General features: G+C 41.6%; 1 protein-coding gene across 1 annotated transcript in view; it reads right to left on the bottom strand.

The window, feature by feature from the left end:
• The window catches only part of csmd2 (CUB and Sushi multiple domains 2), a 577,487-nt gene that overhangs the window by 512,678 nt on the left and 42,149 nt on the right, over positions 1–22,660 (bottom strand). Inside the window, 2 exon segments of the mRNA XM_055656152.1 lie at positions 8,990–9,111; positions 14,869–14,993. Coding sequence (XP_055512127.1) covers positions 8,990–9,111; positions 14,869–14,993 — 247 coding nt within the window.

Below are 22,660 nucleotides of genomic sequence, written 5' to 3'. Positions count from 1 at the left end.
GCTCTCGTGGCTACTGAAGCATGTGTTAACTGCTAATGAATTCCAGCCTTCCGCCACCAACTGACAGGCAGTGTAATGAAAATCTGATTCACTAATCTTTACAGATGACAGATTATATTTTTGTGACTTGTTTTGAAATTTCGACTTCAGTTTGAGAGATGAATCACAAACTAATGAGCAATCGGTAGAATGAAAGCACATTATAATTTGCTTAATTATCTTCTCACAAAGACTATTTGTCTTTTCTGCCGTTCAGTTTTATCCTTCATTAAGTAGTTGAGGTCCAGAGGCTAAGGCCAATCCAATTTAGAGAAGCCAACATTAAACTACAGCCTAAAACACATTTCTCAGAGATCAAGGTCTTGGATTTAATACTCTGTAGCTCAGGCTCAATGCTAAAAGCAATTCCATATTCAATTGCACTTGATCTAAACTAATTTACTTTGCCTATCTCAATTCAATTTAATTTGCATGTCAGCAGATGCAGTATTTTGGGATATACATTTAAAAAAAGACCAATTATATATTTAACCCAGTAAATCTTTATTAAGAGAGCTTGTCACAAAAAGAAACATCTTTAATCAATAGCTAGTCTATCAAATGGAATCAACCAACATTGAAATTTTACAGCTAATAAGTTTCATTAGTATTTTGTCAGTTTGCTAACAAATTAAATACTTTCATAGATGCTTTTACACACACACACCCACACAAAAAAAGTTGCATCTCAAGTACATCCTTTAAAGGACATACCATCGCCCACTGGGGGCTTTAACATAAGGGGCCTCAATCGCCTCGACGCGGGAGAAGAACAAAGAACAGGGAAGATATAAGATTTTTGCCTTCCATCACATAGTGGAGGGGTTTAGAGATTCACTGTAATGGATGTTTGTGTGAAACTGTGTTAATTGTGTGTAGACCAAAATGCTGGAGAAACTCAGCGGGTGCAGCAGCATCTATGGAGCGAAGGAAATAGGCAACATTTTAGGCTGAAACCCTTCTTCAGATTTGTGTGTTATGTTTATTTTACTGTTATGACTGCAGGGAACAACATTTCGTTCAAACCTCTGTTGTTTAAATGACAATAAAGGCAAATTGTATTTGTATTTGTAGTTGTATTGTAAATAATGTCATTTGGAAAGCCCACCAGAGTGACAAATTCAAGGGGGATGTGGTCAGACAACTTCCAAACTAATGAAATAAAAAGGAACTGCTGATGCTGGTTTGCACCAAAGATAGACACAACATGGTAGAGTAATACAGCGGATCAGGTGTCATCTCTGGAGAAAATGGGTAGGTGAGGTTTTGGTTCAGGACCCTTCTTCAGACTGCTTGAATGGGAGGGCGGGGAAGGGGAAATAGAAACAAGAAAAAAACAGGTCAAATTGGTGCAACTGATGACCTCAAGCAAGGAGGTTCCCAGATAAGACGATTGTAATGCAGAGACTATGTGATCTCAAGAGGGAAGTGAGGAGCTGGTTAACTGACTTATAGTAGAGGAAGAGAAGGAGGAAGGAGGAAGAGGGTGGGGTGGGGGTGGGGGGGGGAAGGAAGGTATTTTGTAGAAGCAACCAAATTTGGAGAATTCACTTTTAAACAACTGGGTTGTAAACGAGACAGTGAGGCCGTACGCAAATTGGAAGAACAGCACCTAATATTTAGTTCCTCAGCTTGCAACAATACCTCTCCTTCCTCAGACAACTAAGAAATTCAGCATTTCTGCAATGACTCCTACCAATTTTTACAAATGCTCCGTAGAAAGCATTCTATTATAGGATTCATCAGAACTTGGTAAGGCAACTGCTGTGCCCAAAACAGCAAGAGGTTGCCTCAGTAACGCAGCTAGCAGAATCGAGGACCAATTACACCAAGATCATCCTCTCCTCTCCTCTGCCAGGCAGAAGGTACAAAAGCTTGAAACCACATTGCACCAGATTCAGGAATACCCTCTGCCACACTGTTACCTCATTTTCAATTGACATCTTTGGGCCTGATCCGGCATTGTGATCTGCCTCAATGGAACACGAAAGCAGGTTTTTCACTGCATCACAATGCCCATGACAATAATACCAATTGTAACAGACATGCCCTAATCATTTTTGTCAAAGAGAGCTCAGTGGAAAGAAAACCATAATTTACCACTCAATAAGATCACCATTAATCCGACAATGGCCTCAACACCACTCACCCACAAGACCCAACCTGGTTAATTTTTTGTTCAAGAAGGAACTGCAGATGCTGGAAAATCGAAGATAGACAAAAATGCTGGAGAAACTCAGTGGGTGCGGCAGCATTTATGGAGCGAAGGAAATAGGCAACGTTTCGGGCCAAAACATTGCCCATTTCCTTCACTCCATAGATGCTGCCGCACCCGTTGAGTTTCTCCTGCATTTCTGTCTACCTGCCTAATCTTTTCTTCATTTCAGTACATTATTGATCATCCCACGGGTCATTCTCTTTGAGGTCATACTTGCTAAGCCTACACTGTACAACGGTAATCTCAACAACTTTGGTCTTCTGAGGACCGTGCCTTTGGATGCACTTACAGACTTCGGCTTGGCACTATTACAGTGCCCTATTATTAAGGTTATTAACTTGTTGTATTATTGATTATTATATATTTATCTAATACATGTGCTATAGAATTTACAGGCCAGCTAAACTGCAGCAAGTAAAAATGTAATTGTCCTGTTGCTGATACACATGCCTGTTGAAATCTCTGAAATTGACCTGAACTCTACTCTGACTGTATAACATCATCTCACTTTCTGTCTGTGTTGATGTACTAAAGTGGACCATCAATGTGAGCTTTCAAACTTCCCCTTCAAAATGAAACAGAATACTCCAACTGTGGCATCACCAATATCTTGTACAGCTGTACCATAACCTTCCACCTTCCATACTTCCAAATGACGCCCAAGTGGGACAGGCCCTCATGGCAGAAACTTTACCGATGTGCTGCCAACTGTAGAGTTCAGATATCAGTTGTTACTGTGTAAATGGTACACAACAAAACTAGTTGTAATAAGGTGTTTAAATCTAGAAAGGCAAATATGACCCTGTAGTATTGGGTAAAGGACATCTAATTATTTATATAGTTCAATCATTTTGTGCAAGTTGAGCATGAAAGCTGAGTGAGCAGTCTGTAACAACAGAAATGGAAGTTAATCACTTCTGCAAATACCACTCCCTTGACTGATGAATATATTCTGAATATTTCAAGGAAAGGACTGACAGGTTTAGGGGATTCAGTTACAAGCTTGTAGTTGATGAAGAAATACAGTTGTATTGAGAGAAAATAACAGAAAATAACATTTTTTATCCATGGTTTTTAAAAATAATTGATAAAGATGGGACAAAAATGATTCAGACATTAATGGAAATATAATAATTTTGTCTGATGTTTGTACAACTGAACAAAAATGTTTACAATGACTCAAAAATTAAATCTCATCAATAATATTTTGCACATTCATTATTGATTGCCTCCAGCTTACTTCAGTTAATAGTAAATAGTGTAAAGATTCAGATTCAACTTTAATTGTCATTGTCAGTGTACAGTACAGAGACAACGAAATGCAGTTAGCATCTCCCTCGAAGAGCGACATAGAATATGATTTAAATAAATAAATCTATTTACATGCATACAGTCATAGTGTTTTTCCTGTGAAGGAGAGTCCGGGGGGGGGGTGATTGGCAGGGTCACCGAGGTACATTGTTGAGTAGTGTGACAGCCGCAGGGAAGAAGTTGTTCCTGGACCTGCTGGTCCGGCAACGGAGAGACCTGCAGCGCCTCCCGGATGGTAAGAGGGTAAACAGTCCATGGTTGGGGTGAGAGCAGTCCTTGGCGATGCTGAGCGCCCTCCGCAGACAACGCTTGCTTTGGACAGACTCAATGGAGGGGAGCGAGGAACCGGTGATGCGTTGGGCAATTTTCACCACCCTCTGCAGTGCTTTCCGGTCGGAGACAGAGCAGTTGCCATACCATACTGTGATACAGTTGGTAAGGATGCTCTCGATGGTGCAGCGGTAGAAGTTCACCAGAATCTGAGGAGACAGATGGACCTTCTTCAGTCTCCTCAGGAAGAAGAGATGCTGGTGAGCCTTCTTGACCAGAGTTGAGGTATTGTGGGTCCAAGAGAGGTCATCGGAGATGTTGACCCCCAGGAACCTGAAGCTGGAAACACGTTCCACCTCCGTCCCGTTGATGTGGATGGGGGTGTGCGTGCCGCCCCTAGACTTCCTGAAGTCTACAATGAGCTCCTTGGTCTTCTTGGAGTTAAGGGCCAGGTTGTTGTCAGCGCACCATGCTGCTAGGAGCTGGACCTCCTCCCTATAGGCCGACTCATCGTTGTTGCTGATGAGGCCAATCACCATTGTATCATCTGCATACTTGATGATGGTGTTAGTACCATGTACAGGTGTGCAGTCGTAGGTGAAGAGGGAGTAGAGGAGGGGGCTCAGGAGATATGAAGAGATGGCACAGTAAGATACAGTGGGGAAGATCTGTCACTATGGCTATAAATCTATGATAACAGCTGATTGGGTTTATAAAGCAATAATTTAGGGATGCAAAAGAATGATGATGGGTTACTCAGCTAATCCAACCTACATACTTTCCACAGCAACAAAACAGAGGGGGCAAAGTGGAAAACTATGAAGAGGCCCTGTACAAAGAAAGAAACCGACATGAAGGAATGAAGTCAACATGAATCTACAATGAAGGCACACTTTGGAATACAATGATAGTGTAAAAATCAAAAATGGAGATAGGATGAATAAAAAATGAAACTTAGGGAAGCTCAGCCTATTTTTTTGGTTGTCAATGACTCTGATGCACTGCAGACTTGGTCTGAAGATAAAGCCTGTCATAGTTTTGTGTCTTGCAAAATATTATGCTAAACAGGGCAATCCTAATGAGGCATCAATGCAACGTACTATGAACTAACCTGCAAAGCCATTGAGGTTTTTAGCCTTTTAGCCAAATGAGCTAACCTCGAAACAAGGGTCTCGACCCGAAACGTCGCCAATTCTTTCTCTCCATAGATGCTGCCTCACCCGCTGAGTTTCTCCAGGATTTTGTTTCTACAAGTGATTAGATAGCTCCATTGTAGAACTTTATTCAATGTAGGGGGTAGATTACACTATTTAAAAAATGATATATGTTTAATGGAAGTCTGTCAGATTATCTCACTGCAACCTTGGCCGGCAACTGAAAAGTGTTTATAGATTTAAAATAATTTCCTGCAGTCACCTAAAATTTGGGTCAATATTTATAATCTGATGTGCATTATTTTGATGGTCTTAGCACTAATTAAGATGTCTTTAATTATTTTTTTTATTACAGAAATAACTGTTTATTAGATAGATAACAATGATGCTAAAGGTCCTGTTCCACATTCCCGAGTTACTCACGAATTTTCCCAAGTTTTCCCCTTGATTCAAACTCGGAGAATGTCCATAGTGAGTCCATAGAAGTCCATATTGAGTCCATAGGAGGCCATAGGAGTCCGTAGATAGTTTATAGCGGCTATACTTTGTAATGCCAGCCATAGGTACTCGGGGCATCAGGTAAGTCAGGATGTTTTTTTCATCATGACAAAAAAGTCCATGAGTAAAAAGATAGTCGGGAGGAGTAGTTCGTAGATCACAAAAATCTTGATTTTTTTTTTAGGTCCTTTCAACTCGGCCGAGGACTCGGGAAAGTGGATCATGCCCTTAAGAGCCCTGTCCCACGGTGCGAGTTCATTCCAAGAGCTCTCCCGAGTTTAAAAAAAATCAAACTCGTGGTAAGCACATAGAATGAACGTAGTGGGTACTTCGGGGTCGTCTCTTAGCGCTAACGGCAGGGAAGCCCGGGAAGACTCGCAAAGATTTTTCAACATGATGAAAAATGTTCACAAGAGCCCCCGGGTACCGACGAGTGGCCATTACCGTAACTCTCCGAATTCGAATCAGGGCAAACTCAGGAGAATTCTTGGAATGAACTCGTACCGTGGGACATGGGTTTAATGCTTTCACAGTATGTGGGAAAATAGCAATGAAGGTAGCTGCCAGGTCATTCCCACCTGAGACTCCTGTTGGGTTTCTGATTGAACTCCCAGTCCTGATGATTGAATTACTTGCTCTAAAAGTCCTTATTGAAATGTAAATGACTCCATCAATTATTCTCCATGGCTGTTACCACATATTATTATTTTAAATGTATTTTAATCAGCTTCCCAAAGATACATTGCAAGTTGTCAAGATGTTCAGTACCATGGCTTTTCAAGATTACTGAGCCATGACTAAACTTCATAAAAGTTGTTTCAACTTTTTATAAATTCCATAGAATGTCACGCTCATGCCAATGCAGATTGGATATCCTTTACAGAGCTGGCCTCTTTTTCAATCAAAGATGGACACAAAAAGCTGGAGTAATCCAGCGGGTCAGGCAGCATCTCTGGAGAACAAGAACAGGTCATGTTTCAGGTCGGAACACTTCTTCGGACAATCGTTCCTTCGAGCCTTACTTTTCCCATTTTGAACCTTTCAAGGTTAAACATAGCCCGTAAGTAAAGCTAAACCAATACACAGAGTTGTATATTTGACAGGGGTAGCAGCTTATTGAAACATGTAAAATAGTGAAGGAATAAATGACAACAGGGACACACATTTACTTCTCTGGAAGGATGAACTATGTTGCAAATTAGTGTTGACTTCGCTGATACAAACCAGAGACAACTGGATTGGAATTCCTGCTTGTCATCATTATCCAGTGACTCTTGTTTTAAATGCATGTTAGAATGTAAGTCTTATTTCATGGTGGTTCTGCAATTTTTGTCATAATCCAGCATATCTGACAGTGTATAGGAGAAAACAAACAAAATACTTTTGAGACAAAAGCATTGATTTCTTTACAACAATGGAACATCTTCTCTTTGTAACTGCGATCATCTGTATAGCGCTGCTGTCATATGGGTGAGAACACAGGGAACATGGCATAACCCAGCAAGAGCTCAATACACTGAGGGAAAGATTAGTAAAATAGAAGAAAGGAAAAGAGAAGGTACTGTACCTAGACATCACAATCTACCATCAGATGCTGGAAACAGCTCAAGAGTCAAGAGTGTTTAATTATCATATGTGTTGAAACAGAACAAAATTCCTATTTGCTGCAGCATACCAGGATTGTAAAAAAATGTATTTAATAGATAACATGTTAAACAAAAAAGTTAAATAAATTAAAAAAAGAAGAATATTGGTGCAACCCAGACAGTCTGTAGTTCATAGTTGGTGTTCGTAGCGTTCAATAGCCTGATAGTTGTCGGGAAGAAGCTGCTCCTGAATCTGGAGATCATGGTTTTCAAACTTCTGTACCTTCTTCCCAATGGCAGGAGTGAAGTGAGAGTGTGGCCAGGGTGGTGTCTTTTTATGGCAGTGCCTTCTATAGATCCCTAGGATGGTGGGGAGGTCAGTACCTGTGTTGGACCTGACAGTGTTCACCACTTTGTAACCTCCTTCATTCCTGCACATTCAAGTTGCCAAACCAGGCCGTGATGCGACCAGTAAGTATGCTCTCTACCTACACCTGTAGAAGTTTGAGATAATATTGATCGATATACTGAATCTCCTCTCTCTTCTAAGGAAGCAGAGGTGTGGATGAGCTTTGTTTATGATTGCATTAATGTGCTGGATCTAGGAAAGATCATCAGAGACATGAACACACAGGGACATGAAAATCTTGACTCTCTCCACTGATGAAGGCAGGTTTGTGGATCCTCAGCCTTCCTCTTTCTAAATCAGCAAACAGCTCCTTGGTCTTACTGACATTGAGAGCAATGTTGTTATTCTGGCACCATTCAGTCTAATGATCGATTTCCCTCCAAAACTCGTCATTACACGTAATTTGTCCATCACCAGTGGTGTTGTTGGCAAATTTAAAGAGGGTTGGAACTGTGTCTGGCTACAAGGTCATGGGTGTAGTGAGTAGAACAGAGGACTGAGCACACAGCCTTAAAGTCCCCTCATGCTAATGGCTAGAGAGGCGGAAGTGTTGTGGCCAATTCATACTGATTGTATTCTGTTGATGAGGAAGTCGAGGATCCAGATGCAAAGATATCCAGTTTCCTCAACTTTGGAAACAGGTTTGGAAGAGTTGATGTTAGCGATGATGTTGTTGAACACAGAGCGGTAGTCAATGAACAAGAGCCTGATGTATGTGTTTATATTGTCCATGTGGTCCAGTGCAGAATGGAGAGCCAGCTGAACAAATACTTTCCATTATGCATTGCTCATGGTTCAATGGTTTACTTTGACCTCCATATCTGAAGCATCCAAGTTCGTACCCACTCTTGAACATTTATTCTGGTCTGATAACTCACGCCGGTGTTAACGGGCCACAGAACTGTTGGTAGTGCTGGGTTTTGGATGATAGATCCTGGGCTTCATCTACCCCCAAGGCTACAGGAATTCTTCCCCAGATCTTTGCTAATACATAGATCTCAACCAGCATCACACAGTAAAGATTATGAGTTAACGATCAGATTGCTCTTTGTGGCAATTTGTGTGAAAACTAGTTGCCATATTTCCTACATTTCAAAAATGAGTACATATTAAAAAAATCATACAAAAGCATCTTGTCTGACGTATCATTTAATTTAATTTATCAATTTGGTGCATCACGCGATATCAAAAGCTGCTATATTAAAACAATCTTTCCTTGGTAAAAGGGGCCATGGTTAACGGAAATCTCATTTGTATTACTTTGTCCTCTATCATCGAAAATCACCTTTTTATTTCCCAGTGTAAGCCGTTCCAATTCCCTTTCACATTTTTAGGTATCACCCAATTTTCAGAAAATATAATTCTTTCCCACAAAGAAGGGAAAAAGAACGGGCATCATCAAGCAGGAAAAGGCTTTTCCAAGGAATGGTGTGTTGCTGAGCCAATGCTCATACACAATTTGGAAGAATGAAAATGCATGCTATGTAAAATGAAAAGGACTTACCTTGTCAGGATCAGGGGCAGATATCACCCATACACAGTGTGCGTCATTGTCGTATTGAACTGGGAAATTGGGGGAAGTAATAACTCCAGCAGGTCCATTCAGACGGGCACCACAGACTTGAGCTGTAACAAATCAGTATGAAATTAATCAGAACAATGCTCAATTAGTATTAAGAATTCTTTATCACTGTGAATAGAAGTTTGCCATATTTCCATTAACCTATCATTAAATCCGTACACAGTCAATTGATGCTAAACCATATCTCAATTCAATTTTGCTAAAACACACTATATATGGGATGAGAGCAGCTAATGGCAACTTTAAAATAGATTGAAGACATTTTCCAAAGCAATAGAAGTGCTGTCATATTCACCAATAAAAGAAGTTTCACAGTTCATAAAATCTTTGCCCTGAAGTAACTGACTGGGAAGGCCACTTTGCCAGTTAATCAGAGAGTTCTTGCAATATATTCTCAATGAGTCCGAGGTTTTACCCAGCGGTCTCAGCTCACCGCGCTGGAGCTCCGGTGAGCTGAGACCGCCGGGTAAAACATCGCGGAGCTGCGGGACTGTGGAGCGACCAGCTGCGGGCGGTGGCGCTGAACTTTACACCGGGAGCCTGGGATCTCTAGATGAGATCGCCAGTTGTGGAGCTCCAACCGGCGCGGCCTTGTTGGCTTCGGAAGCCGCGGCCTCCAGTGCGGAAGTGGCCGTTCCAGGGTTCCCAGGCCGCTGGGAGGACTCTCCCGACGCCGGAGCAACATCACCCGGCGAGAACGGCCTGGAACATCGGGCCTCCGTAGAGGCAACTGTGGAGGCCTCAATGGGCCCGACTATGGGTGAACTGGGGTTGGGGACTGGACTTTGTGCCTTCCCTCATGGTGGGAGCCATTGTGGGGGGATGTTCTTTGTGTTTAAGACTCTTATTGGTGTTATGTCTGTATTCTTTTTTTTGTGTGCTGCAAAATGGCAAAAAGCATTTCACTTCACTACACCTGGGTGTATGTGAATGTGACTAATAAAATACCTTTGATACCTTTGACTATAGAAGCAGAATTTAGTCATTTGGGCCATTGAGTCTGCTCTGCCAACCATTGACATTCTTACCATTGACATTCTTACTAATCAAGAAATTATCAATCTCCGCTTTAAAAATTCCCAGTGACTTGGCCTCTATAGCTGTCTAATGGCAATGAATTGAAGATTCTCCACCCTCTGGCTAAATAAATTCCTCCTCATCTCCATTCTAAATGTAGTCCTTTTATTTGGAGGCTGTTTCCTCCTGTCCTAGAGTCTCCCACTGCTAGAAACATCCTCCCCACATCCACCCTATATAGGCCTTTCATTATTTGGTGAGAACCCCATCATCCTTCTAAGCTTCCCGCTAATCTTTGCCATGTTAAATGCCTTCTCTTTTGCTTTTGTGCTGTCTTTGACTTCCTTTATCAGCCATGGTTGCCTCATTCTCCTCTTAGTATATTTCTTCCTCTTTGAGATGACACTGCATTGTTCGAATAACTGCCAGAAATTCCTGACTGCTGCAATTGCTGTTCCACCGTCATTCCAGTCAGAGTCCCCTTCCAATCAACTTTAGTCGGCTCCTCCCTTATTTTTCTGTAGTTACCTTTACTCAACTGTAATACTGATGCATCTGATTTCAGCTTCTCCCTCTCCAACTGCAGGTTGAATTCAATCATATTATAATCACTGCCTCCTAGGGTTTCTTCACCTCAAGCTCCGTATCAGATCTGATTTATTGCACAATAAATAAAGAATTGCCTTTTTCCTAGTGGACTCAGTCATGAGCTGCTTTAAGAAGCTATTTGGAAGGCATTCTACAGATTTGTTCTCTTGGGATTCAGTAGCAACCTGATTTCCCCCGTCAACCCCCTCATAACCATTGCAACTTTGCCTTTCCTACGTGCTTTTTCTATCTCCTGAAGTAATTTGTACCCTACATCCTGGCTAGTATTCGGAGGCCACAATTGGCGTATTGCGTATAATTTGTGGAAGGCACGGTGGCGCAGCGGTTGTTGCTGCCTTACATCACCAGAGACCTGGTTCAATCCTGACTCTGGGTGTTGCCTGTAAGGAGTTTTACATTCCTCCTGTGATCATGTAGGTTTTCACTGGGTGCTCCGGTTTCCTCCCACACTGGTACGGGGTTGTAGCTAATTGACTTCAGTAACAATTGTAAATTGTCCCTACTGTGTAGGATGGTGCTAGTGTGCGGGGATCACAGGTCGGCATGGACTCGGAGGGTCGAAGGGCCCGTTTCCACGCTGTATCTCGAAACTAAAAGTTTAGTTTAGTTTAGAGATACAGCACGGAAACAGGCCCTTTGGCTTGAGTCCGCACTGACTAGCGATCCCCGCACATCCAGGTTCCATCCTGACCTCTGTGTGGAATTTGCACTTTCTCCATGTGACTGTGTGGGTTTTCTCCAGATGCCCTACTTTCCTCCCACATCCTAAAGAAAAGCGGGTTTGTAGATTAAGTGGCTGCTGTAAATTGCCCCCAAGATGCAGAGAGTGGATGAGAATGTGAGTTAACAGAGAAATGGTGTGAACGGGTGATTAACAGTTGGCATAGACTTGGTGGGCTGGAAGGCTGTTTGCATGTAGCATGTCTAAACTGGAAACTCTGACTTTGCAAGATAACGCAAAAAGATAGTTTTGCCATCATTACTCCCACATGACCTGGCCTAATGTCTCACAAGCTTAATCCTAGCTTGATACAAAATCGTCTCGATGTGAGAGAGGAATTTTTCAACCCATTAAGCTAGTAAATCCGAAGCTAATGCCAAATTTGAGCTTTGAATCTCCAAGTCAGAAACACAACACTCCTGCATTTACAGTTTGGAAACAGAATGATCCGTTAATGAACAGATGATTCATTGTTTTGGATTTTAAAAACTAAAGTAGTCCTTATCTTCATACAGCATGGGGAGCTGGCATTTGAAGCTTCTTGTCTCATATTAATTAATCACATTATGAGAACTTTCTTTAGGTGGATTATACATCTTAAGCAAGCTTTTTAAATTTTGAAAGCTTTGCCGTGGGAGTAATTTGACTTTGCACTTGCTTTTACAATGCAAAGTCTTGTATGAAATGTCTTGCTTTAGGTTGAAGGTTCCTGCTCATTAACACTCCAAGAATTACTCCCTATCTGCATTCAGAATGAAAACATATATATTTTAAGCTCTCTATCCAAATCATGTGTGGATATTCTCAAAGCTGACGATCCACTTCTGAATCTAAATACAAAAGCTGTGCCACTGGGACAAACAGATTTGCTGTCCGTTCATATGTGAGCATTGGCAATAGTATTTTACTTGGGCCTAATGAGGTAGAGTTGCAATATCATTAATCATTAAAAATATGTATCTGAAGATGCACTTCATTCATTATTTTTGAGCTGAAATATTGCATTTAACAAGTGAACAAAATGAATTAGGTCTTTAGATGAACATTTAAATTATATTATCTCCACCAAATGTTTAGAAGAAAAAGTGTTAACTGCCCTACAACTGAGATTCAGCAACATATTGCTGAATCTACTGGTTATGGGGTAGTAAATACTAAACAAAGTCAAACAGCTAGAAATACTCAGCAGGTAAAGGCTGCATCCATGGAAAAAGAAACAGAGTCAATATTTCAGGATGAAGACCCTTTGAAAATGTTTGGGTTCAAAAAAATATAATAATTTGCTGCTACTTTCCAAATGGTAAACTAAAGATTAAAAGCATCCTTAGCTCAGAAAAAACACTTCCATGTCTGAGTCAAGAGGTTATGAGTCTAAATTCCACAACAAAGACATAAGCACATAATCAAAGTTGACACTCGAGGGAAGCATTGTGAGAGATTCAAGCTTTGAAATGAAAAGTATAAGCAGACAATCCAAGCACAATTCTAAGGTAAGGCAGAGATTTATTTTTAGACACATAGAAAAAAAAAGTAGGCTACTCGGCCCTTCAAGCCAGCACCACCATTCAATATGATCATGGCTGATCATCCAAAACCAGTTCTCCGTTCCTGCTTTCTCCTCATATCACTTGATTCCACCAGCCCTAAGAGCTATATCTAACTCTCTTGAAAACATTCAGTGAATTGGCCTCCACTGCCTTCTGTGGCAGAGAATTCCACATATTCACAACTCTCTGGGTGAAAAGGTTGTTCCTCATCTCAGTCCTAATTATCTTTCTATATATTTATTTAACTCTCATCCTATTTGTTTGTCTGTCTGTGTGCAAGTCTGTGATGATTATGATCCTGAAATTACACCAAAATAGTATAGGATAGCACTACAATTTTTGGCTCACCCTACTTGCCATTGTCATGTGGTGTGCTGTATCAAGGTGTTGTTCAGATTGATGATATATTTTCCAAGTTATTCACATTTTAAACTTTACAAAAACCACTGATAAAAAATATCTTCCATCTGCACTGATCGTTAGCAGCATATGATGGCACAATGGGATCTAATTTACATAAACTGACTGTCAGCAGTTTCACCCCGCAATTACATCACAATGGGATCTCATTTACATTTTAAAAAACCTACAGTTTTAAAAAACACAGCAGCTTCCACCTCACAATGACGTCAAGGGGGATAGGAAGGGGAGAGGGGTTATGGAGGTAGTAAGGGGTTGGACAGGCTAGATGTAGGAAGATTGTTCCCGATGTTTGGGAAGTCCAGGACAGGGGGGTCACAGACTGAGGGTAGGGGGAAAGGAGAGGGAGGAGAGGTGAAGGAGGGGGACTCTCTCTGCCAGGAGGGTAGTCGAGGCCAGTTCATTGGCTAATTTAAGAGGGAGTTAGATGGAGGGTGAGAGAGGAGGTACGAGGGAGTGCTGGGGCTCGAAGGGGGAATGAATGGAGGAGGAGGGGGGTAGGAAGAGGGGGAGGGAGAGGGAAGGAGGTAATGGAGGAGGGGGAGGGGGAGAGAGAGGAGAGGGATGAAGAGGAGGGGGAGGGAGTGCTGGGGGATGAGGGGGAATGGAGGAGGATAGGGGTAGGAAGAGGGATGGCAAGGTAATGGAGGAGGGGAGGGGAAGAGAGAGGAGGGGAGGGAGGGGGTGAGCGGAGGAAGCAGAGGAGGGTTGATGGAGTGTGTGGAGAGGGAGGATAATGGAGGAGGGGAATAGGGGACTGAAGAGGGAGAGTGCGATGCGCTCACATTGATCTTAAGTTTTACAAGTTATTGCCACATCAGCGCAGTTGGAGGCTATGGGTGAGCGGCGGAATATTGCATTGGGGGACCAGGCCTCCAATGTGACAACAGGTCCCACTTGGTCTAGTAGCTATTAAAAAAAAAATATTTTGAAAATCCTACTCAATTTCTAACTTCGTTATTGCGAGTCTTGAACCCTCTAGCCTCAAACCCTCTTTTCCCATTGACACGATTGTTTTATAACCCAATTTCTATAATGCAAGTTTCTGAGGAATGCAACAATTAAAATAGATCAACCTGTATTCTATCAAAATTAAAATTGAAAAACTAAAATCTCACCTTTGCGCATTGGTAAATTGCTGATGGCTAACATGTATGTCAAAAACAGTTCAATTAAATTAAAAAAAAAACTTATACTGTCATAACATTTAATTACAGCTAATTAGTTGTTAAAAATACACTTTCTCAACTTGAAATTCTTGGCAGCTGCTGAAAGTAGAATCTTATCTGCAGTTACTCCATTATTGCCGCCCATCCACTTAAAATGATTAATTTTTCTCTCAGTCCCCATTCCTTCAATCATGCATTGATACGAAGGACACATCAATTCACAAAATTGAAGGGATGAGGAAGAATAATGGCTTGGAACAACTGTGAAGGTGAAAACTAGTCATCAGCTCAGACGGGTAACTGTCAGTAATGTCTCACCTCGGCAGAATGGTCTGTGATCACTCCATGCTGCAAACATGTCAGTTACTCGCAGACAGGTGATGCTTTTGGACCCTTGCAACTCATAGCCTTCATCACACGAGAACTGCACACTGGAACCCAGACTAGAATGAGAAAGGACAGCCGTCAGTTCTGCAGAACATAGTGTAAAGTTTAAAAACATTGACATGTAATTTCACCTCGGTCAGAGTAATGTAACATTATGTCCTCTGCTGGAAGGTTTCAATCATTCATAACATACAATTTCATGACAGACATTTTTAACATTTTATTTTTGTCTGGGATACATTCTCATTAAAAATGACAGATGGACAGACTGAGATATGGGAGATAGCAGTCTATGGTGCACCATGAGACAAAGTTGAGAAATTACTCTCAGCCCTCTTTCCTCTGCTTTGGCCCAACAATGCACCTCAAATCTCATGAGTGAGTAGCTGTTAATGTGCAGCAGCTTCATTATGATAGCCCAATGTTCCATTAATTATTGGATCAGATCTGTCAAACTCACTCAAGAGGCTCTCTGTCCAGCGATCCCCGCACATTAACATTATCCTACTTACACTATAGGACAATTTACACATACACCAAGCCAATTAACCTCGCTACCTGTGCATCTTTGGAGTGTGGGAGGTAACCGAGGATCTCGGAGAAAACCCACGCCGTCACGGGGAGAGCGTGCAAACTCCGTGCAGACAGCACCCGCAGTTGGGATCGAACCTGGGTCTCTGCCACTGCAACAGCTGTAAGGCAGCAACTCTACCACTGTGCCACTGTGGCTGCCCAGTATTCGAGATTTATTCGAGAGGTAATTTGAGGGAATAGTGACATGTTTCCAAGTCAGAATGGTGTGTGATTTGGGGGTGATGCTTCTGCAAAGTAATTGATTTTCCTGTCTTCCCTGATGATAGACAACACAGGTTTGGGTGACACCCTCAAAAAGGCTTCATAGAACAGCAGTGAAAGACCTTATAGATGGTACACACTACAGCCATGGTGCACTAACAACATGGGAACATGGAATGAACAGGGAGTCAAATATGTGGGCTACTTTGTCTTGTTTGGTGCTACGTTTCTTGTGCTGATGAAGCTGTACAAGTCAAGCAAAGGAGGGAATATTCAATTATATTCCTAATTTATGGCTTATAGATTGTAGAAGAGCATTAGAGAACCAAGAGTGGCTTTTAAGAGACCCATATTGGATGCCCAGATTTTAACCAGCTGTGAATGGCTAGCTTTTATTTGGCTGATGCATTTATGTGCCTGGCCATAGGTGACTTACTAAAGTTTTCAGTGATTTGGCAATGGCAATGCCATTGAATATCAAGGTTTTAGGATTAGCCACTTTCTTGTTAGCTGTGTTCATTGACTGGTTCTAAGTGACAAATAATATTTATGTATGGTATCAAACCAAATGGGCTGTGCAGTACAGGTTGGACAGAGCTGCTGAAATAGGAATACAAAAATCAGAACTTGCAATCATCAGTAAATATGCCCGTTGCTGCCATAACAATGAAGTTAAAGGTGAAGCAGCGGAAGATTTATAAAAATAATATAATAAAGAACTGCCACATCTCAACAGTTAATAAATCATATAACCTAGTACAGTATAGCACAAGAACTGGCTCTTTGGCTCACAATATCTGTGACAAACATGATGCCAAGACCAACTCTTATCTGCCTACAAATAATCCATATCGCTCCATTCCCACCCTATGGCTATCCAAAAGTCTCTTAAAAGCCACTATCATATTTGCCTCATTCACCATCCATGGCAGCGCATTCCAGGTATTCAGCCCCCTCTTTGGAAAAACCTCCACACCCTTTCCATAATAGGGCAATCAGAACTACACACAATACTCCAAATGTGTGTTAACAATAGACAATAGACAATAGGTGCAGGAGTAGGCCTTTTGGCCCTTCGAGCCAGCACCGCCATTCAATGTGATCATGGCTGATCATCCCCAATCAGTACCCCGTTCCTGCCTTCTCCCCATATCCCCTGACTCCGCTATTTTTAAGAGCCCTTTCTAGCTCTCTCTTGAAAGCATCCAGAGAACTTGCCTCCACCGCCCTCTGAGGCAGAGAATTCCACACACTCACCACTTTCTGTGAGAAAAAAGTGTTTCCTCGTCTCCGTTCTAAATGGCTTACTCCTTATTCTTAAACTGTGGCCCCTGGTTCTGGACTCCCCAACATCGGGAACATATTTCCTGCCTCTAGCGTGTCCAAGCCCTTAACAATCTTATATGCTTCAATGAGATGCCCTCTCATCCTTCTAAACTCCAGAGTGTACAAGCGCAGCTGCTCCATTCTCTCAACCTACGACAGTCCCGCCATCCCGGGAATTAACCTTGTAAACCTACACTGCACTCCCTCAATAGCAGGAATGTCCTTCCTCAAATTAGGGGACCAAAACTGCACACAATACTCCAGGTGTGGTCGCACTAGGGCTCTGTACAACTGCAGAAGGACCTCTTTGCTCCCATATTCGATTCCTCACTGCCTGCTGTACCTGCATGCTTACTTTCATAGACTGATGTACAAGGACCCCCAGATCCCGTTGTACTTCCCCTTTTCCCAACTTGACGCCATTTAGATAGTAATCTGCCTTCCTGTTTTAGCTACCAAGGTGGATAACCTCCCATTTCTCCGCATTAAACTTCATCTGCCATGCATCTGCCCACTCCCCCTACCTGTCCAAGTCACCCTGTATTCTCATAGCATCCTCCTCACAGTTCGCACTGCCACCCAGCTTTGTGTCATCTGCAAATTTGCTAATGTTACTTTGACAATGTTAACCAATGTCCCTTAAAGCTGCATTATGATGCCCTGACTCTTATGCTCAATGCCCTGACCTATGAAAGCAAGCATAGTATATGCCGTCTTTACTACTCTATCTACTTGAACTATCACTTTCAGGGAGTTATGGACATGTAAATTGTTCTTTTATAAGCTTCCCCCAGTCTAGTTTCAGTAAAAACACTGAATCAAGCACTTTAAACAACAAATCTTTATTTTACAAAAAGCACTTTACAGATCAACTACTGTAACTATCCCACCGCGGGTTTGATCCTCGTGTCTGCCTGTTTAAACCCTCTAGGACTCGCTCAGACAGAGACACTCCAGAAGTTCACGCAGTCCAAAACGCTCTCCCAGAAGGTCGACGCTGAGCCTTGTGTTGCGGACTTTTACATGTCCCAGGAATTAATATCCATAATAAGCCCCTAATTACCATTACAGTTCACCCAGAGGGTTCAGTTTTCAGATTCAGACCCCCAAGTCTATCTGCATAGATAACCATCTGATTGACTGAATTTTTGAAGGATGCAATTCCAATTTTTGAGAAAGGAGTTGGTGGTAAGGAAAAGCCTCATATAATCAGATATTTTACAGCATGTGAACGTCAGAGGAATTGACTCTGTGACTCCAATAGTGACAATTGGAAATTGGAAAGGCCTTATGTTTATAACGGGTCAGTGTGGGAGTAAGAACGCAGGTGTATATTGCAGAGCCACTAAGACCACTTAAAGCAATCAAAGCACAGATTCATAGTATCTAGTAATGTACCAACTGTTTTAACTATTGTGGCCACTGATTAGAACCATTGGATTATTTGGTAAATTGTATGTGGACAGTTTTGTGCTCATAGGTGAGACAAAGAAAATGGCGATCTAGTGCTTGGCATGTAATAAAATGCAATCATTGGCATAAAGAACATTAGTTTGTAGCTACAATTGTAGACCGGGATGAGAGGCCTGGGGTTTATAAGGGGAAGTACTCCAAGGAGTTACATGTAGCTGAATTGGATATTTCAGTGATGATGAAGGTAAAGAGTTGATTGAACAAAGGGCCCAAGAAATGACTGTCATAAAAGGTTGAATTTATAACTGTTTATTCTGGTTAATTAATTGAACAAGTCCATCCGTGTAAATAGCTTAAGTGAATAGGTTCACTGATTGTATAAGTTTATTTTCTTTTACCAGGAGAACCAGTGTGGTGCATATGTATGCAGGGTAATTTTAAGAAGCGGTTTGTATCACATGCTGTGACCCTGATACCTTGTTTACCCTGACACTACCATTAGTTGAGAGTTACTGCCTTTAATAATGGCTGTTCAGTTTATGGCTCTATCTCAATCTATTTACTTGTGCTTCCAAGGACACACAAAAAAACCCCAGGCCCAACAGAGGCTGAATGAGGCCAAGTCACCACAGACACGTCATCGTTCAAACTAAGGGTGCAGTGGCTCAGGGAGAGGCACCTCCATACCCAGGCCAAGTGGATACAAGTAATGGGATCTTGAATAGAGACTGAAGAATAGAGATAATTGACCATCTATGAAACCTCCAAGATGTTACAGATGTAATCGGGTTTAAGCAAACACAGTGGGAGAGACCAGTGTGACAACATTTTCTAATTAAAATGCATCTTACTGCCTCCCAAATAGAAACTTAACATTTTAAATTGTTAATAGACTCATCTTTAATTAGAAACATTCCAGTTGTGATCTTTTAATCTTGTCAGAAAAAGTAAAACTTCATCCCTGTGTTGCAGCGCACACTCCGAACATAATTTTTAATATAAAATAAAATTGTCTATTATGTGTTCTAGCTATAAATAGAACTATCAGTCAGCAATAGCCTGTGGTGATGTGTTTCATCTTCATGATATGGTAGCACACATGCCCTCTCTCAACTTTACATTCACAATTCCCACAAAGGATGCACTATTTAGAGCCTTTCATGAAAGCACTCTATTACCTCGTGCAGCTAAGTGAAAATTGTACAGGTTAGCATGTCAGACTTCAAGAAGATGTATTGAATGAAGGACTGGATTTCAAATTGACTGATATTGAAGTTGGAAACCTATGCAAATGGACCACAAAGGATCCATATTTAAAAGAGAGCTTGAAAAGATGGTAAAAGCTCGATTTATATTTAATTCTGGCCATTATTTTAATATTCAAGTAATATTTTCTTCTTCATCATGCGTGGGAGAGTTGGGAGAGGTATACAAGGGATGCTGGAAAATTAACCAACCTTTCCCACGGACATCTACATTTCCAGCCCCTGATCAAGCATTTGATGACACTGGGCCTGTACTCGCTGGAGTCTGAGGGGGACCTGATTGAAACATATTGAATAGTGAGGGGGCTTGGATAGAGTGGATGTGGAGAGGATGTTTCCACTAGTGGGAGAGTCCAGGACAAGAGGTCATACCGTCAGAATGAAAGGTCGATCCAATAGGAAGGAGACGAGGAGGAATTTCTTTAGTCAGAGTGTGGTGAATCTGTGTAATTCTTTGCCGCAGATGGTCGTGGAGGTCAATGGTTATTTTTAAGGCAGAGATAGATAGATTCTTGATTAGTATGGGTGTCAGGGGTTATGGGGAGAAGGCATGAAAGTGGGGTTAGGAGGGAGAGATAGATCAGCCATGATTGAATGGCGGAGTAGTTTTGATGGGCCAAATGGCTTAATTCTACACCTATCACTTATGACCTTAATCTATCCACTGAAAGATGACTAATATGACATTTTTATTAGAACATTACTGCCAGCACTTAGTGAAACTGCATAAATATTTGTCCAAGATTACAGCACCAAACAAATACATGATTAAGTTTAATTCCCTTCCATTTTGAATTGCTTCAGTTTTGGGACCAAAAGCCAGTCTGGTTCTGGTTCTGGTTCCTTTGTAGGGTTCTCAGTTTAATCATTCTGGAAACATAGAAACATAGAAAATAGGTGCAGGAGTAGACAATTCGGCCCTTCGAGCCTGCACCGCCATTGAATATGATCATGGCTGATCATCCAACTCAGTATCCTGTACCTGCCCTCTCTCCATACCCCCTGATCCCTTTAGCCACAAGGGCCACATCTAACTCCCTCTTAAATATAGCGAATGAACTGGCCTCAACTACCTTCTGTGGCAGAGAGTTCCAGAGATCCACCACTCTCTGTGTGAAAAACGTTTTTCTCATCTCGGTCCTAAAGGATTTCCCTTTTATCCTTAAACTAGGGAGTGTCCCTTTCACATTACGGTTACTGCAGCTGCTGATCTTGATCAGTCTCTCCTCTCTGTTTCCAGTTGCAAACAGATACTCTCAGCAAATAAGCAGATAACAAAATGCATAACACTGCCAAGATGTGCCAACATTCAATTGAAACTTTAAACTGAGACCTCATTATCTCTTTCAGGTGTACCTAATGGACCTCATGGGAAATTTTGAAGAAATGCAGGGATGTAATTCTAGTACCTTGGCTCCAATTTATTCCTGAGACAACACTATAAATTGTGTTGGCCATTATTTGCATCTATTTTATTTGTACAGTCTGACTAGGCACTAATTGACTTACTTTTTGCCTATGTTAAATTGAGTGACAACATTTCAATTGAATTTCATTGACTGTGAAATGGTCACAATGGAAAAGGAACTATGAAAACCACTTGTGTAGGAAAGAACTGCAGATGTTGATTTAAATCGAAGGTAGACACAAAACGCTGCAGTAACTCAGCGGGACAGGCAGCACCTCTGGAGAGAAGGAATGGGCGACATTTCGGGTCGAGACCCTTCTTCAGACTGATGTCAGGGCTGTGGGCGGGACAAAAATTGAAATCTATCAATGTCCCGCCCACTCCCCTGACATCAGTCTGAAAGGTCTCGACCCGAAACGTCGCCCATTCCTTCTCTCCAGAGATGCTGCCTGTCCCGCTGAGTTACTCCAGCATTTTGTGTTTATGTATGAAAATAACCTTTTCCTTTTCAATTTTGTCTTAAAAATTCCAAGTTCTTATTGTGAACTTCTCAGAGCAGCTTTTTTGTATCCAATCCTTTGATAATTCGCCCAATGGCCTTGAGAAAGAAATTGATTTTTTTTTTTCCTTCAGCGTACAATACCAAACAAATTCTACACTGCTCTCTGTGTACAATGATGTAACTAGAAATCAATACCAAGATATGAAGATTTTCATCATAACAATTGTCCCTTGCAATTTGAGCACTGGAGAATATCACAACCTCCTCTGTCTAATAGAGATTCAAAACAACAGAGGGCATACATTATCCACCAAGAGGAAATGTTGAAGAATTATTTGAGGAGCACACTGATGAGACATAAATAGAGCACATGAACAAGAACTACACATACAAATGTTCTGCTCACTTCAACAAGACTTGTTTTATGTTCCTATCTTTAGAATGAGGCAAAATAATAAAATTGATATAAATGTAAAAGCTGCACAACATTAGTGCATGGGTATTACAGAGTTGCTGCTCACAGCATTGGAGATCCGGTGCTGCCTGTGGAGAGCTTACATGTTCTCCCTGTGACTGCATGGATGTTCTTTTGTGCTCTCGTTTCCTTCCACATACCAAAAGTGTTAGTAGTAGTAAATTGACTGTAGCGTACACCGTACAGATGAATGATGGACTGTGATTGTTGGGGGAGATATTTGCTCGATCGATTCCCATTGACTATTTGTGGGCCTATAGTATACTGCCAACAAGTTGATCATCTTATTTTATTTCTCAGCTCCACTCATAAAGCCTCACTGGACCAACTATCATTAATGTAATCTCGGGCTACTGCCATGATATTTTCCTTATCAATAAAGAAACAGCCCCTCCTCTTTTACCCCCACTATCTCTCTTGTAGCACCTATATCCTGGAACAATACGCTGCCAGTTATGCCCCTCTCTCAACCCGGTTTCTGTAATGGCAACAACATCCCAATCGCACGTACCTATCCACTCCCTGAGTTAATCTGCCTT

This window comes from Leucoraja erinacea, chromosome 26, assembly GCF_028641065.1.
Source record: "Leucoraja erinacea ecotype New England chromosome 26, Leri_hhj_1, whole genome shotgun sequence".
Taxonomy (NCBI): Eukaryota; Metazoa; Chordata; class Chondrichthyes; order Rajiformes; family Rajidae; genus Leucoraja; species Leucoraja erinaceus.
The sequence above is the reverse complement of the archived record's forward strand: the minus strand, read 5'-3'. Positions and strand labels throughout refer to the sequence as shown.